This window comes from Symphalangus syndactylus, chromosome 9, assembly GCF_028878055.3.
Source record: "Symphalangus syndactylus isolate Jambi chromosome 9, NHGRI_mSymSyn1-v2.1_pri, whole genome shotgun sequence".
In the NCBI taxonomy this organism is placed as follows: Eukaryota; Metazoa; Chordata; class Mammalia; order Primates; family Hylobatidae; genus Symphalangus; species Symphalangus syndactylus.
Window position 1 is genome coordinate 68,944,271 of NC_072431.2, and position 16,479 is coordinate 68,960,749.

The 16,479-nt window shown below is 43.0% G+C and overlaps 1 protein-coding gene across 15 annotated transcripts in view; it reads right to left on the reverse strand.

The window, feature by feature from the left end:
* CALN1 (calneuron 1) overlaps positions 1-16,479 on the reverse strand; it is a 676,810-nt gene that overhangs the window by 88,312 nt on the left and 572,019 nt on the right. Inside the window, exons 6-7 of one of the 15 annotated variants that reach the window (XM_055292959.2) lie at positions 6,990-7,090; positions 641-964 (exon numbers count right to left, since the gene is read on the reverse strand). The exons of the other annotated variants lie outside the window; for them this stretch is intronic. Coding sequence (XP_055148934.1) covers positions 6,998-7,090 — 93 coding nt within the window. The 3' untranslated portion in view covers positions 641-964; positions 6,990-6,997. Of the gene's footprint in view, positions 1-640; positions 965-6,989; positions 7,091-16,479 lie in introns of those variants that run through there. 15 annotated transcript variants of the gene reach the window in all.

Consider the following 16,479-nt stretch of genomic DNA (forward strand, 5'->3'; position numbering starts at 1 on the left):
GGATGGGCTTTACCTGCACCTATAATATTTTATTTGTTAAAAAACAAAGAGTAGATGGCGCAGTGGCTGACGCCTGTAATCCCAGCACTTTGGGAGTCCAAGGTGGGCCGATCACCTGAGGTCAGGAGTTTGAGACCAACCTGGCCAACATGGTGAAACCCCGTCTCTACTAAGAATACAGAAATTAGCTAGGTGTGGTGGCATGTGCCTGTAATCTCAGCTACTAGGGAGGCTGAGGCAGGAGAATTCCTTGAACCTGGGAGGTGGAGGTTGCAGTGAGCCAAGATGGCACTATTGCACTCCAGCTGGGCAACAACAGAGAAACTCCATCTCAAAAAAAAAAGAGTGCTCTAAAGCAAATATAGCAACATGTTAACACCTGTTCATTTGGGTTGTTTGTAAATTATTTTTTATACCTGTCTGTATGTTTGAAATGACTCATAATTGAATATTAATTTTTAAGAGAAAAGGCTAAAAAGAAATATATTACAATTAGTGGCTGTCTTTGAATAGTAGAATTTTTTTTCCCTCCTTCCAAATTTTCAATATTTTCCAAAATTTTGATATTGAGTCTTTGCTACTTTTATAATTAGGAGAACAAGAAGCTCCATTTGAAATAGGCATATAACCAATCAACTGAGATCAACAGAAACGTACTGAGGAGGAAAATGGATCAAGGATGACGCTGATAAAATGGCAAATGACGAAGCATAAAATGTGGTTAAGTCTCATTACTATATATTTTACTTATTCTGAATTAATTAGTGGGCAGTTGGGTTGGCCTTGCATGATTGGTGGAGAGAAAAGACTGCATAGCACTAGGTGGAATTCTATTTTTTAATGCTTATTCTATTCTGGAGTTCCACCATACACTTCCTATAGGCAAGGGACGTGTTTTCTACGTATTCAGTTTCTCCTTCCGTTTTGGGGATTTCTGGGCCCTCAACTGTCTGACAACACGCACCTGTTGAAGGAATGATTAAACAAAAAAAAAAGAAAAGAAAAAGAAAAAAGAAAAAAGGTAAGCAAAATTGCGGGGAGGCAGCGACATTCTCAATCTACTTAAGAGAACAAACTCTTTTAATAGCTGTTAGCTCATTAAGTGTTCAAATGTAAATATTGTAGCTAATTAAATACAGTTTTATTTATTCATTTTAGCAAGACCCAGCCGAACATAAATTATACAGGATACATTTTTAATGAATAAAAGAGCTTTAAAAAAAAAACCTATGTTTTCACTAACACTGGCTGACCTCTTTTTCCAATTAGCGTGAATTATCATCAAGCCTCATTTCCCCGGTATCTGTAGCCTGTAGGGCTTTCTCAAACAAAAACTGGACACAACCAGCCCTCTACCTACTCCAGACCTGCACCCACACAGCTGAATGTGACTGGGAAAAAGCATCAAGTTGCCACCTCCAGGCCGGGCACCATGGCTCATTCCTGTAATCCCAGTGCTTTGGGAGGCTGAGTCAGGAGGATCACTTGAGGCCAGGAAAGTTTGTGACCAGCTTGGATAACCGAGTGAGACCCCATCTCTACAAAAAATAAAAACTCCTTGCTGTTCCTGGACTGCCTCCTGCCTGCCCCCACTCCCACCGCCAGATGGCTTCTCCTCAGGACATCCGCACCTTCTGTTCCCACTCCCAGAATGCTCTTCCATCATTTTCCCTGGTTTCCAATGAATCGCTCTCCTCTGGTTTCCCATCACTCACTCTCCTGTTTTTTTTCAAATATCACCTTTTCAGAGACATTCTCAGATTTATGTAAATGTCAGCTCCCCTGTTCCCCACATGCCTGTTGTCCTTCCCAGATCTGCTTTTTACCATAGTATATTTCATCTTCTACCATACGATCAGGACCATCCACAGGACTTTCTGCCATGATGGAAATGATCATTCCGTACTGTCCAACATGGTAGCCACTAGCTACATGTGTCTACTGGGCACTTGAAAATGGCTAACACAACAAGATAACTTAACTTTTAATGTTATTTAGTTTTAATGAATTTAAGTTCAGTTTAAATAATCATATGTAGCTCAGGGCTACTGTGTTGGACATAGTAGGTCTATCATTGATTTGTCCCCGATAGTTTATTCAGAGGTCGGTTGTTTGCACATTTGATCTTCCTGAAAATAATACCCATGATTGACTTATTCCCATCACTAGCATGCACCCTCCATGAGGGCAGATGTTTTTCCTGCACCTGACACATAGGTGTTCAGTAACTGAGTCAATGCCCTTTACCTCAAGTTTATCATTTTAAGAGCCAAAGTGTTTTCATTCTCTAAATATTTTCAGAAATTATTCTAAGCTCTGCAGAATCTGTCCTTATTTTAACTTAGTACCAGAATGCATTGTTTCCTTGCAATTTCAATGTCGCTTTTCTGTACATAACTTGTTATGTTGTAATAAATTGTGTCCTCAGAGACGGTTAATGTTATTCCTTCAACAACTGCACAGATTGCTGGGTTTTTATTGTCTACTAAATGACTGTTTATCATTAACTTTTTCTTGTGTCTGTCTCTACTATATGCTTCATTTACTTTTCTTTCTTTCTTTTTTTTTTTTTTTTTTTTGAGATAGAGTCTCACTCTGTTGCCCAGGCTGGAGTGCAGTGGTGTGATCTCAGGTCACTGCAACCTCTGTCTCCCAGGTTCAAGCGATTCTCCTACCTCAGCCTCCTGAGGAGCTGGGACTACAGGCATGTGCCACCATGCCCAGCTAATTTTAGCATTTTTAGTAGAGACAGGGTTTCACCATGTTGGCCAGGTTGACCTCGAACTCCTGAGCTCAAGCGATCGATCCTCCCTCTTCAACCTCCCAAAGTGCTGAGATTACAGGCGTGAGCCATGGTGCCCGGCCGTGCTTTATTTTTCCATGGAAATGACTGGCTAAGGTTTGAAGGTACTTCCATTCTCCCACATAGTTAAAGACACAAAGTTTGTGACAATTTTTTTTTTTTTTTTTTTTTGAGATGGAGTCTCACCCTGTCACCCAGGCTGGAGTGCAGTGGAGCGATCTTGGCTCACTGCAGCCTTTGCCTCCCAGATTCAAGCGATTCTCCTGCCTCAGCCTCTTGACTAGCTAGGATTATAGGCACCCACCACCACGCCCAGCTAACTTTTGTGTTTTTAGTAGAGACAGGGTTTCACCATGTTGGCCAGCCAGGCAGGTCTTGAACTACTGACCTCAGGTCATCTGCCTGTCTTAGCCTCCCAAAGTGGTGGGATTACAGGTGTGAGCCACCACGCCCAGATGACAATTTTTTTTTTGGACACATTCATGGTCTGTTCAGAGAGACTGGTTGCCTATACATACAGTCATCATGAAAATAATATCAGAAATAATAAAGAAGGCAGTTACTGCTATTTCCCTTTATAAACTGGACCGCGAAAATAAAAGGTTTGAAACCTAAAGCCTCAAATTGAGCTAGAATTAAAACCCAGTGTTTTCCTCTGAGTCCGATGTTCTCATCTAACCCGGTTCTTCTCAAAAGTGTAGTCCATAAGTCACTTACTAAAAATCATCTGCTTTCAACTCAAAGTTGCTCAAGAAAAAAATAAAAGTAAAAACAAAAATATCACCTGCAGTGCTTGTTTAAAACAAGCATCCCTGGGCTACCCACCAGACCTACGTGGGCAGAATCTTGGGGCCAGGCCCCAAAAAGCTGTAGTTTTAATGCACTGCAGAGTTTGAGACCCACTGTGCTAAGTTTACTTTCTGAAGAGAAATATAATACTACCTTGAGCTTTTATTCTATAGGGGAAAAATGACACTATTTTCGTTGGCTCCCAAATCATAAACTTGTAACAACTATTCTGTGGCAAACCAAATGAGAATTTTAAGCCTTGATATATAATTCAACTAACCTGACCATTAAGTAGAGATATGATCAGTAAAAATGTATTTCAGTATAGATTATAGGTCAAAAAATACTTCTAGATTCGGCCAGGTGCAGTGGTTCATGCCTGTAATCCCAGCACTTTGGGAGGCTGAGGCAGGTGGATCACTTGAGGTCGGGAGTTTGAGAACAGCCCGGCCAACATGGTGACATCCCATCTCGACTAAAAATACAAAAATTAGCTGGGCGTGGTGGTGGGTGCCTGTATTACCAGCTATTTGGAAGGCTGAGATATGAGAATCGCTTGAACCTGGGAGGCAGAGGTTACAGTGAGCCAAGATCTTACCACTGCACTCCAGCCTGGGTGACAGTGACACTCCATCTCAAAAAAAAAACCAACCAAAAAAAACCCAAAAAAACAAACAAAAAAAAACTAGATTCCTTCACTGTGTCTTAGGAACAGAAAGATTCATCCATCAAGTATTAAGACCTAAGAGGATACCATTGCTACAATGTAGGGCTAATCTCAGAGAATCTAAAAGGTGATTATTCTATCCAATAAAGAAGGTCATTTGCAGCAAGAGCAAATGCACGTGTCCTTTTGCTAGGTTCACATTCTTCATTCTCTAGTTTGGGTTCCAGAGCACGGAATGACTTTGTGATTTAAAGCCACAGTTGCTGCACGGACTGGGACTGGCTTTGAATATTAGTGGTGTGTATCCTCACCAGCCACTACAGTAATTGGGTCTAGAATACAAGAGAACAACTCTATTTTTCTGTGATTCCCTGGAGCGAGTTCTGGCAAGAAGAGATTCTGGCAGAGCTTTTGCTTCTGCAGTGATTTCAGAGACTTCGAGTGAGACAAGACAGGTCTAGGGTAAACAAGGGTACAAAGGGGAGGCCAACGAGAGAAACGGCCAGAGTGGGAACTCAGGAGCTGAGTCCGGCAGGGCCGAGCACATAGTTGGGAGGGCTTTGTGTGTCTTGGGGTGGGTAAAGGATCAGTAAAACGGCTGGGTACTGTGATTCATGCCTGTAATCCCAGCACTTTCGGAGGCCGAGGTGGGCGGATCACTTGAGGTCACGAGTTCAAGACGAGCCTGGCCAACATGGCAAAACCCCGTCTCTACTAAAAATACAAAAATTAGCTGGGTGTGGTGGTGCATGCCTGTAATCCTAGCTCCTCAAGGGGCTGAGGCATGAGAATCACTTGAGCCTGGGAGGCAGAGGTTGCAGTGAGCTGAGATCACACCACTGCACTCCAGCCTGGGTAAAGGAGATTCTGTCTCAAAAAAAAAAAAAAAAGGAATCAGTAAGACGAGCTCCCTAGTGAATGGTGTCACCAGCTGTGTCAGCAGATGGGCAAATGCAAGGAGCCATGCAGGAGACCAGAGACCTGACAGAATTGGGACAAATCACCCTGAAGTGTGGGTCACATCCAAGTTTGCCACCGGATACCAGGGATCAGTTTACAGGGAAACCTGGATTTCTAGGCAGGAACTGCATTCCAGGAAAGCCCTGGGGTGAAGAGCAGTAAATCATTTTGCAGATTGGGAAAACATGGTAGAATGCCAACTTCTGATGGCACTGTGTGTGCTAAACTGTGATATAATGAAGCCTGTAATTGAGGGTCTGGGTCATGGGGCATAGTCATCAGTTATGAGTCTGTGGCAGGGGGTCATGGCAGGAAGCCAGACCCTAGGACCCTGATACTGGGGACTGTGGTAGAATAATATGCCCCAGATCCTCTGCTCAGCCATCATCTGCCATCAGGAGCTATGTATCTGGAGAATAGGTGAGTAAGAAGCCACCTGTCACCGTCTTTCTAAAGTGAAAAAGAGGTGGGGTAAGGGGGCCCAGCTAGGTTCTTATACTACACACTAGACAGACTCAAATTCCAGGAACTCCATATTGGTCTCTGTTATTAGGAGACTCCATGGGGAGAATGAGGTCTGTTGGCACTTTTGTTATTTCCTGCTCAGTCCACCATGGTGAGAAAAAGGTAGTGCTCACAGACCATGGTCAGTAGCAAAGTGTCCCTGACCATTAGCACAAGCTCAAGGGCAGTGGTCAAGAGGAGACCTCACCCCAACCTCCATAGAAACCTATTTATCAGATGAGAAGTTTGGGGCATTTGGCCAAGAAACCACACAAGTGACTCCCTCTGCTTCATGGTAGGATATGTTTTGACAGTTAACAGGGAAAGAAAAAAAAATAGCCTTGCTATGGTGTGAAAATGGTTTGTTTCCACCAAAAGTCATGTTAGAATTTGATTCCTAAAGTAATGGTGTTGAGAGGTAGTAGAACCTTTAAGAGATGTTTGGGTCATGAGGGCGCCATCATGAAGGGCATATGCCACTTTGGGACACTGGGTTAGTTCTTGTGGGAGTGAGTGAGTTCTTGCTCTTGCAGGACTGCGTTAGTTGCCTTGAGAGTGGGTTGTTATAAAGCAAGGTCACTCCTCGTGTGTTGGCCCTTTCACATGCACTCACTTGCACTTTTCTACCATTTTACAAAACTTTGTGCCAGAAGCTGCCACCAAGCCTTTGGACTTCCCAGCCTCCAGAACCATGAGCCAAATAAACTTTTCTTGATAAATTATCCAGTCTCAGCTATTGTGTTACAGCAACAGAAAACAGACTAGGACAAGTCTTTTTATAAAAAATTCCATAAATGAGGGTATAGAGCTGACTTTTATTAATTCTTTGTGATACATATTACAACAACCCTCTGTGCAAAGCATATACAATGATCTCTTACTTGGTAAGGGGGGAGAATGTGATTTAGAGAGGAAGAACCCTTGATGTCCTCTCCTTCACTCCAACTAACCTAAATGTATCTACATAACATTTTTAGAAAAACACAGTAAAAGTTCAGTAAGTGTTAGCCATTTTTCTTACCCAAAGTTGCCGAGTTTGCAAGTGGCAGAACGAATATTGGGACCCAGACTTCTCTGAGACAGAAACTCAGGCTTCGACCTACCACATTATTACTGTTATCAATGATTACCTTTTATTTGTCGTTTGGTTTAGTTGGGATGGTAAAAGATGAAAAGCTCCAACAATTAGGTGTGCAGGCATTTGTGTTTTAGCTTATCAGACTTATGTTGTGTTATACCCTAGCCCCACAGGTTTAGATAACTTACCTAAGCAATCAATTAGAACTCTTGTTTCTTTGTTTTTGTTTTTTAAAGAAAACTGATGAAACAGGAAAATTGATCGTGACAGTAATTTCTGTTTCTTCTTGCTACAGAATAAGAGCAACACATTAAAGAAAAAAATATACACATCAATAGATGCTGGAAAGACATTTGGTAAAAATCAACAGCCATTCGTAATAAAAATCTTAATTAAAATAGGGCTAGAAGGAAACCACTTAAATGTATTAAAGACCACCAAGCCCAATAGTAAATGTTATTCTAAATGTTGAAAAAGTAAAGCTGTTTTGAATTGAGTCAGGAACTAGCCCAGTGCATTTGCTTTTGCTATTATTTTTCCACATTGTTTGCAGGTTCTAGTGAATGCAGCAAAACAAAAGAGAGTATAAACATAGAAAAAAGAAAATTACCTTCTTATTAAAAATGTCACTGCAAAAAATTACAAACCACTTGAATAAAGAAGATAATTTAATAAAGTGGCTACATATAAGATAAATATTTAGTTTATGTGATAGCTTTTTTCTCTAATCTGGTAATAAAAATCTAGAAATAGAATAGAAAAAGTACTTAATTCAATATAATGAGACCTCAAACTATAAATTATTTATGAATACATTTGGCGAGAAAGTCAGAAGACCTTTATAAAAAAATAAAATCAAATTGATGGAGAAATAAAAAGACATTTTGTATTCTCAGATATAAACACTTAATGTCACAAAAATGCCAGTTATCCTAATGTTAATATATAATTTATTGCAATGCCCCATTGGAACCACAGACTGTTTTAATGGAATGGAATTTATGTTCATTTGAAAGAACAAATAAATGCCCATGAATAGACAAGAAAGTCCAAAATAAAACACTGATGAGGGGCATTCATTTTATGAGACAGTCAATATACAAGCATCTACTAGAAAGCCATTTTGCCATAGTGGTTGTCAAATGTCAGCATGCATCAGAATTTGCTGGGGGACTTGTTAAAACACGGAAGACCAGGCCTCACTCAGAATTCCTGTTTCAGTAGGTCTGGAGTGGAGCCCAAGATTTTGCATTTCTAACAAGTTCCCAGGTGACACCGATGGTGGCTGCTGGGCTAAGGAATACTCTCAGATCAATATAGTGTTGACCAAAAAGAAGACAAACCAGTAGACTAGACTAGAAAAGCCAGGAATTAGCCCAGTATAAGTAAGTATTTAAGAACTGACAAAGGATGTCCATGAGGTGCCACTGGGTAAGAAAAGTTAGATGTATAAAAGTTTGTATAATGTGGGCAAGGCACAGTGGTGCACGCCTGTAATCCCAGCTATTCGGGAGGTGGAGGCAGGAGAATTGCTTGAACCCAGGAGGCAGAGGTTGCAGTGACCCGAGATCATGCCATTGCACTCCAGCCTGGGCAACAAAGTGAGACCCTGTCTCAAAAAAAAAAAAACTGTATAATGTGGTTTCAAAGGAAATGCAAAATTAGTTTCTCATGGACCATCTGGGCCCTATGAGACAGCTGGTACAGGGCTGTCTGAAGGATGACTTAAGAGGGAACCTCAGACCAGACCCCAGTGCAAAGGAGCTACAGGTATGACAGAATCCCTAGAAGCTGGAGGAGAAGGAAGTGAACAGCTGAAATGGAAGTGGATTTTACCTGACATGAACACCACAGGTGAGTGATATTGACCAATGTAGAGTGTGGGAGGTCCTTGAAAACACAAAAATGCCCACAAAATGTGAGAAAGAGGTGGCTTTAACCATCTGCCATGTCCAGACAGCTGAGACAGTAGATCATCACAGTAGTAATGATTACAACTGTGCCAGTCAAAAGGAATGACCCCTGCTGTCCTTCCCTCCACGCCAAGCCTGAATTCCTGGTGACCCAGAGACCACAGCTGTGGAGCTCCAAGAGGAGCAGAAGAATCAGGTGAGAAGAGACAACGAAATCAACCAAGCCCCTTCCCACAACCTGGGTCAGGGATGGGGTGCTGGGACAGTGACTTCCAATGGAACTTGCAGTTTCGACGATGGCATGTTAATGAGTGAACTGAGGACTTATGGGACCTCAAGTGACCATAGCACAGAACATTTTTATTGTCTAAGAGTGAGTAGAAAAATCTGCCTGTGTTTTTACCTGATGGCAGAGAAAGAATAAAACTAAGGGACATGGAGAGACAAAAACAGAGTTGCTTTACTCTAAGAGTGTATTTCTTCAATTTAAGAGTTACATAAGATCATAAAATATTTAAATGAATTGCCATTGAAAAACAACTGAGATGTGTTTTTTTCTCCCCATTAGAAGATGATTATCTCTGTCCTCTGAGTAGGGAACTCCAGATTTTGGGGGCTACTAAGAGCTATAAAGTTTCAACACCCTAGATAGAATGATCTGGCACCCAGAAGATAAGCCTACTCACATCTCCCTCCAAAAGATTTTGTGCAAGAGGCGAAGGCTTGTTTAAAGAAGGGGAGATAAACTCTTGCTGAGAGTGGAAAGGCAGAAATGGTCTCCTGTGAGGTGGAGGCTTCCCTTCCAGAGGCTGAGAAAGAGCAGAGGTTGTGGGGTTTCTGAAAGTTGTAGAGACCTGTTCCCTCCTGTTGTTACTTCCCCAGGTGGGCTGAATGCAGGATAGCTGTCTGGCAGACCAGTTTTTTCTCAGGCTTAGAGACTAAATGGAAAAGATACTCTGAAAAGCTCCAGGGTCCAAGGGATGGCAGAGAGGAAAACTACCAGCATCTTTCTACAGCAAAGGGCAAGAGGGTAACCACGGCAACTTCCACAGAAGGACCAAAAGGACCCTCCTGGGCTCCAGGTACCACTCTGATGCTTACATGCCTCACAGAGATGGAAAGAGGCTCCTCAAACATGACTGAGAAGGAATTTCTCACCATTGTGGTGAGGGAGATTGTGAGCTAGATTAACTCTGAGTTAATAAGCCACTCTGGAACACAAAATATTTGGAGTATATATCCATCTATGCTCTGGACAGACATCTAGGCACTGTAAGCCAAATCCTTGAAAAAACAGAGGTTAGGCTGGGCATGGTGGCTCATGCCTGTAATCCCAGCAACTTTTGGAGGCTGAGGCAGGAAGATCATTAAAGCCCGGGAGTTTGAGGCTATAGTGAGCTATGATTGTGCCACGACCCTCCAGCCTGGGTGATGGAGCAGGATACTGTCTCCAAAAAACAAAAACAGAAACAAAAATGGAGGTTAGAGATTTTCACATTCCCAAACAATTGCTCAAGGTTGATTAGTTTGATCCTTCAATTGAGCTATCAACCTAAAGTGAAAGAGGGAAAGAAATTAACTTGACACACTGCTAATTCTCCATGTGATAGCATTCTCCTAGGGTTGAAGCTATGTCCTCTTCCAGCTTGCATTTTGCTTCAGGAAGACTATAATTACAACATCACTACCTCTTGCATGAACTTTCCCTTGCTCTCTGTGGCTGTGTGTCTCAGGCTGCCCTCGAAATCCAAGAATTGCCCAAGGCTTAGCCCACCTCTACTGGCTTTCTTCCCTTCCCCTGTCTTGCCTTTTCTTTCCCCCTTCTCTTTTCTTCTATGTTTAGGGGATCCTATCTGGTTCTATGTTGATGACCTTTGCATTTATTTCTTTAATAAAATCTCTCCCCCAAATTCTAGACTTTTATATACAACTGCTTACGAAACATCTCCATTTGGGCATCTAAGGACCATTTCAAACTTAAGTTCAAAATGTAATTCTTAAGCCTTCTCCCTCTCTAAAAACAGAAAAATAAATAAATAACTAACAATAAAATCCCCAGACTCTTCCCTCCTTTCGTATTTCAGTAATGGGAATTCCACAGTTGCTCAAGTTACTTGCTATTTGCTAGGAGTTATCTTCCCTACCACTTTCCCTTGCATTCCTTCCATCTAGTTGTGATGGTGAATATTGAGTGCCAACTTGATTGGATTGAAGGATGCAAAGTATTATTCCTGGCTGTGTCTGTGAGGATGTTGCCAAAGGAGATTAACATCTGAGTCAGTGGACTGGGAGAGGCAGATCCACCCTCAATCTGGGTGGGCACCATCTAATCAGCTACCTGCACAGCTAGAATGAAGCAGGTAGAAGGACATGGAAAGACTTGACTTGCTGAGTCTTCCGGTCTTCATCTTTCTCCAGTGCTGGATGCTTCCTGCCCTTGAACATCAGACTCCCAAGTCTTCAGCTTTTGGACTCTTGGACTTACACCAGTGGTTTGCCAGGGGCTCTCGGGCCTTTTGGCCACAGACTGAAGGCTGCACTGTTGACTTCTCTACTTTTGAGATTTTGGGACTGGGACTGGTTTCCTTGCTCCTCCACTTACAGATGGCCTATTGTGGGACTTCACCTTGTGATCGTCTGGGTCAATTCTCCTTAACAAGTTCCCCTTCATATATACATCTATCCTATTAGTTCTGTCCCTCTAGAAAACCCCAACACATACCCTAGTTTATCAGCAAGTTCTATGGTCTTCACCTTTGAAATAGCCCAGTCCTGACACCTTCTCACTGCCCCATCATCACTTCTCTCTAACTGGTCTCCATTCCCCAACTTCTCCCTCTCTGGGTTATCTTCTACCCAGGAGCCACAATGTTGATATAAACATGCAAATTGGATCACGGCTGTCCTTTGCTCCAAATGTTTCCAAGGCATTGATTCACGCTCCAATTAGAGCTCAACAGCCTTACCTAGGGTAAGGCTCTGCAAGGCTATCCCGGGCTCTCCATGATTTGACCTTTGTGTCCCAGTGCTGCTATTCCAAATTATCACACACTTAGTGGCTCACAACACAAATTTATTCTTTTATAGTTTTGGAGGCTATAGCTGAGCACAGTGGTTCATGCCTGTAATCCCAGAACTTTGGGAGATGTAGGTGGGAGGATTGCTTGAGGCCAGGAGTTTGAGGTCAGCCTAAGCAATGTAGCAATATCCTATATTTACAAAAAAAAAAAAAATTAGCCACGTGTGATGGTGTATTGCCTGCAGTCCCAGCTACTTGAGAGGCTAGGGTAGGAGGATCACTTGAGCCCAGGAGTTAGAGGCTACAGTGAGCTGATTGTGCTACTGGACTCCAGCCTGACAGAGTGGGACCCTGTCTCTTAAAAAAAAAAAATTGGAGATTAGAGGTATAAAATCAAGGCATCAGCAGGGTCATGTTCCTTCTGGAGGCTCTAAGGCAGAATCCATTTCCTTGCTTCCTTCAGCATCTTGAGGCTGCCTGCATCCCTTGACTCATGGGCCCATCCCTCTATCTTCAAAGCCAGCAGTGTTCCATCTCCTGTCCTCTCTGACCTCTGCTTTTGTCCTCACGTCTTCTCTCTATCTACCTGGCCCTCCTGCCTTCCTCTTAGGAAGACCCTTGTGATTACACTGGGGCCACTTGGGTAATCCACGAGAATCTCTCCTTCTCAAGGCCTTTAATCACATCAGCAAATTTCCTCTACTGTGTAAGGCAGCATAGTCTCAGGTCCAGGGGTTAGGACATGGACATCTTTGAAGGGCCATGATTCAGCCCACCACACCTGCTTAAATTACCTCTAACCTTGTCTCCGAATACCTGCGTTAGCACTGTGGCTTTAGCCACACTGGCCATCTTGCAAATCCTGGATACATGAAGTTTGTTCTAGATAACTGCTGTCCTCTCAGAGAGGCCTTTCCCTTTGCATCCAATCTAGAATAGTCCTCCCCCAATACTTTGTTCCCTTGTCCTACTTAAAAAAAAAACAACTTTTTAAGAGATGGGGTCTTGCTATGTTGCCCAGGCTGGAGTACAGTGGCACAATCATAGCTCACTTCAGCCTCCAACTCCTGGGCTCAAGTGATCCTCCTGCCTCAGCCTCCAGAGTAACTCGGACAATGGGCATGCCACCATGCCTTTCTAATTTGTGTGTGTGTGTGTGTGTGTTTGTTTTTGTTTTGTGAAGACAGTGTCTCACTGTGTTGCCCAGGCTGGTCTCAAACTACTGGCTTCAAGCAATCCCTCCACCTCCACCTCCAAAGTTTCTGGGATTACAGGCATGAGCCACCACACCCAGCCTCATCTTACTTTACCTTTGATAGCACTTATTATTGACCTACTATATCTTTATTTGTGCATTTTCCCTCTATCACATGAAATACTATGAGGATAGTGAGATATACATCTATAGCTATATATCTATACTAATCTATCCATCTATACACATATACACACATGCACACACACACATTTTGTTTGTTCACTGTCATGTCATCAGTATCTAGAAGAGTTTGTGGTACAAAATAGGTACTCAGAAGTATTTGGTGCTGTATAAATAACTGAATGAACAATTATTCTAGCTTTGGAAGGCCTAGGTGTGAGGATCGCTTGAGGCCAGGGGTTTGAGACCAGCCTAAACAATGTAACGAGATCCCATCTTTACAAAAACCAAAAATGGTGGGGGATGTCTTCAGAGCCTCAGAACTCAGTAGCATTTTAAGTTCTTAAGTTGTAAGTCACTCTGTTTCTCTTCTTCCCGCTTCTTGTTAGGAACGTAATGAGCAGGAAGTAATAATGAGCAGGAATAAGGAGTTAGGAATGTAATGAGCAGGAAGTGTGGAGGAGAAGGGCAACTCCAACTTGCATGCTAATCCACCAAACTGACTCATGGTTAACCCTGTTCCTGGAATGCCTCTAAGACTTGCAGTGTATCTACTGTTCCTTGTGTAAGAGCAGGTGCCTACTGTAAATCCTGCCCTTAGGTCAAACAACCTTGATGTGATCATATTTCACTTACCTTACCCATCCCTTCTGAATTGTCCTTTCCCTGCGGTATATAATCCCTGGGTCTTGAGGGTGTTGGCGTGAGATTTACCATCTCGTTTCACCGCTGCCCAAGACACACACATGGCTTCTATTTATATGTCTCCATTAAATGTTTCTTCCTGAGAAACTGGATACATCAGCCTCCTTCTTTCTTTCTTTCTTTCTTTCTTTTTTTTTTTTTTTTGGAGATGCAGTCTCTCTGTCACCAGGCTGGAGTGAAGTGGCGCGATCTTGCCTCACTGCAATCTCCGCCTCCCAGGTTCAAGTGATTCTCCTGCCTCAGCCTCCCGAGTAGCTGGGACTACAGGTATGCGCCACCACATGCAGCTAATTTTTTGTATTTTTAATAAAGATGAGGTTTCACCATGTTGGCCAGGATGGTCTTGATCTCCTGACCTCATGATCTGCCTCCCTCGGCCTCCTAAAGTGCTGGGATTACAGGTGTGAGCCACTGCGCCTGGGCATATCAGCCTCTTTTGTTAGCCTCTCAGCTTCCTGGGACTTTTGGGGATGGGTTTGCATAGACCCGCCCACCTCGAAACATATGCCTTAAGCAACCTCCACATGCAGTTCTTGAAGAGGTCCAGAATCTTGTGGGGTGTAAGCTGCCTGCTTCCCTTCCCTCCATCAAAACACTGGACAGGGCGGACACATCATCCTATCTGAATACTATGAAAATCAATGGAATGCGAAACCTAACAGAAGCCACAGACCCTGAGGCTGGGGGCGATGATCACTGAACCATGACGTCACCATGTTCCAGCTTGGGCCAGATCGATCTCTCGGTGGTGGTGACGGTTTACACTGGGAACAGTCACCTTTTAAAAATAATACTGAGGACTAAACTCTGATTCTTTTAAATCTTGCCCAAATTCCTAGTTAAGGGGTCTGGGGATTCATGCCCTACAAATCATAAATTCTAATCAGATGGGTTTTATTTAACCTTATATATCGTGATTTACTTTCCAACCTGACTCTGGCATAACATTACAAGACAAGGAATCAAAATATTTTACCCCGAAACCTGTTTCTTCGCCATATTTTGAAATGGTCCTGCAAAGTTGTTCTTTGTGGGGGAAAATCTGCATCTATAATAATCTCTATCAACGTAGCTAGATCTTTTTCTTCCAGACCCTCCCAATCCTAAAAAGACTAACTAAAATTTGAATAGGAAACCTTGTCATCTATTGTCTCTAAGGGCAGCCACTGTAAGACTTCAAAAGAACTTTGGTCTCCACAATCTTTATCTTAACCTGAACATTCCCTTTCTATCAATTCCAGGTCTTTAGACAAACTCAACCAATTGTCAACCAGAAAATGTTAAAATTTCACCTACAGCCTGGAAGCTCCCTGCCCCCTCTGCTTTGAGTTGTCCCGCCTTTCTGGACCAAACCAATGTTATTTCTTTTTTCTTTTTTTTGAGACGGAGTCTTGCTCTGTCACCCAGGCTGGCGTGCAGTGGCGTGATCTCGGCTCACTGCAAGCTCCGCCTCCCTGGTTCACACCATTCTCCTGCCTCAGCCTCCCGAGTAGCTGGGACTACAGGCGCCCGCTACCACACCCAGCTAATTTTTTTGTATTTTTAGTAGAGACAGGGTTTCACCGTGTTAGCCAGGATGGTCGCGATTTCCTGACCTTGTGATCCACCTGCTTTGGCCTCCCAAAGTGCTGGGATTACAGGCATGAGTCACCGTGCCCAGCCATCAATGTTATTTCTTAAATGTATTTGATTGATGTCTCCTGCCCCTCTAAAATGTATAAAACAAAGCTGCACCTGGACCACCTTGGACAGATGTTCTCAGGACCTCCTGAAGGCCATGTTCACTCATACTTGGCTCAGAATAAATCTCTTAAAATATTTTATAGAGTTCAACTCTTTTCACCCACAATATTGTCTTTCTTTTGGGAGTGAGTTCTGTAGGGACAGAATGAGCAAACAGAGAAGTGCTGAGATTAGCACATAAATTACAAACCAAACAAACAAACAAGAGTGAGATGCACTGACCACAAGCAGACAGATTTGCCAAATGTTTCTGACTATTACACATCCCCGGTTCTCTCTTCCTGCGGTTCTATTTTCATCCTTTCCCCTCTTTGGGGAGAAATTCACAGGAGTCTTGCAAACCTTGCTGTACAGCCTGCAAATCAGGAAGGAACCACAAAAGTAACAAATTCATTTCCGTAGTAACAGGCTCAGGACCATCCCGGCTGCCAGTACGATGAGCCGATTTAATTCCTTCCCAGAAAACATGTCCACAATTTTAACATGTGAATGGCAGAAAAAAGTTAATCTGAGGGGTCTAGAGAAGATAGCTGGCTGAAAAATTCAGGGTGGGTTCCAAGACCCAGCAAAGAATCCAGCACACTGTTAACACAAATCCGAAAGTAAGTTGTAAGTTTTCTCTGCTTTGAAAGGAGTGATTCATCATTTCACAGTGACCTACAAAGCCCTTGCCCCACTGCCGCAAGGCAAACGTCTCCTTTGAAAACTTCATTGTTAAATCCAGCAGGGTCCTTAGGACAGCTCAAAGTCACAGCAGCCCCAGTTGGAATAGGCTGGCCTGAAGTGCCCTGGAAGGGATTTTTGGCAGATCCTGCCTTTCCCTTCAGTGTCCAAGGCTTCAGCCACTGCCACGCCCCCTTAGCATGTTACATCTTTGTGTTGAAAGGAATCAGGATGAAGCTTCATGTGCTCTTTCATTC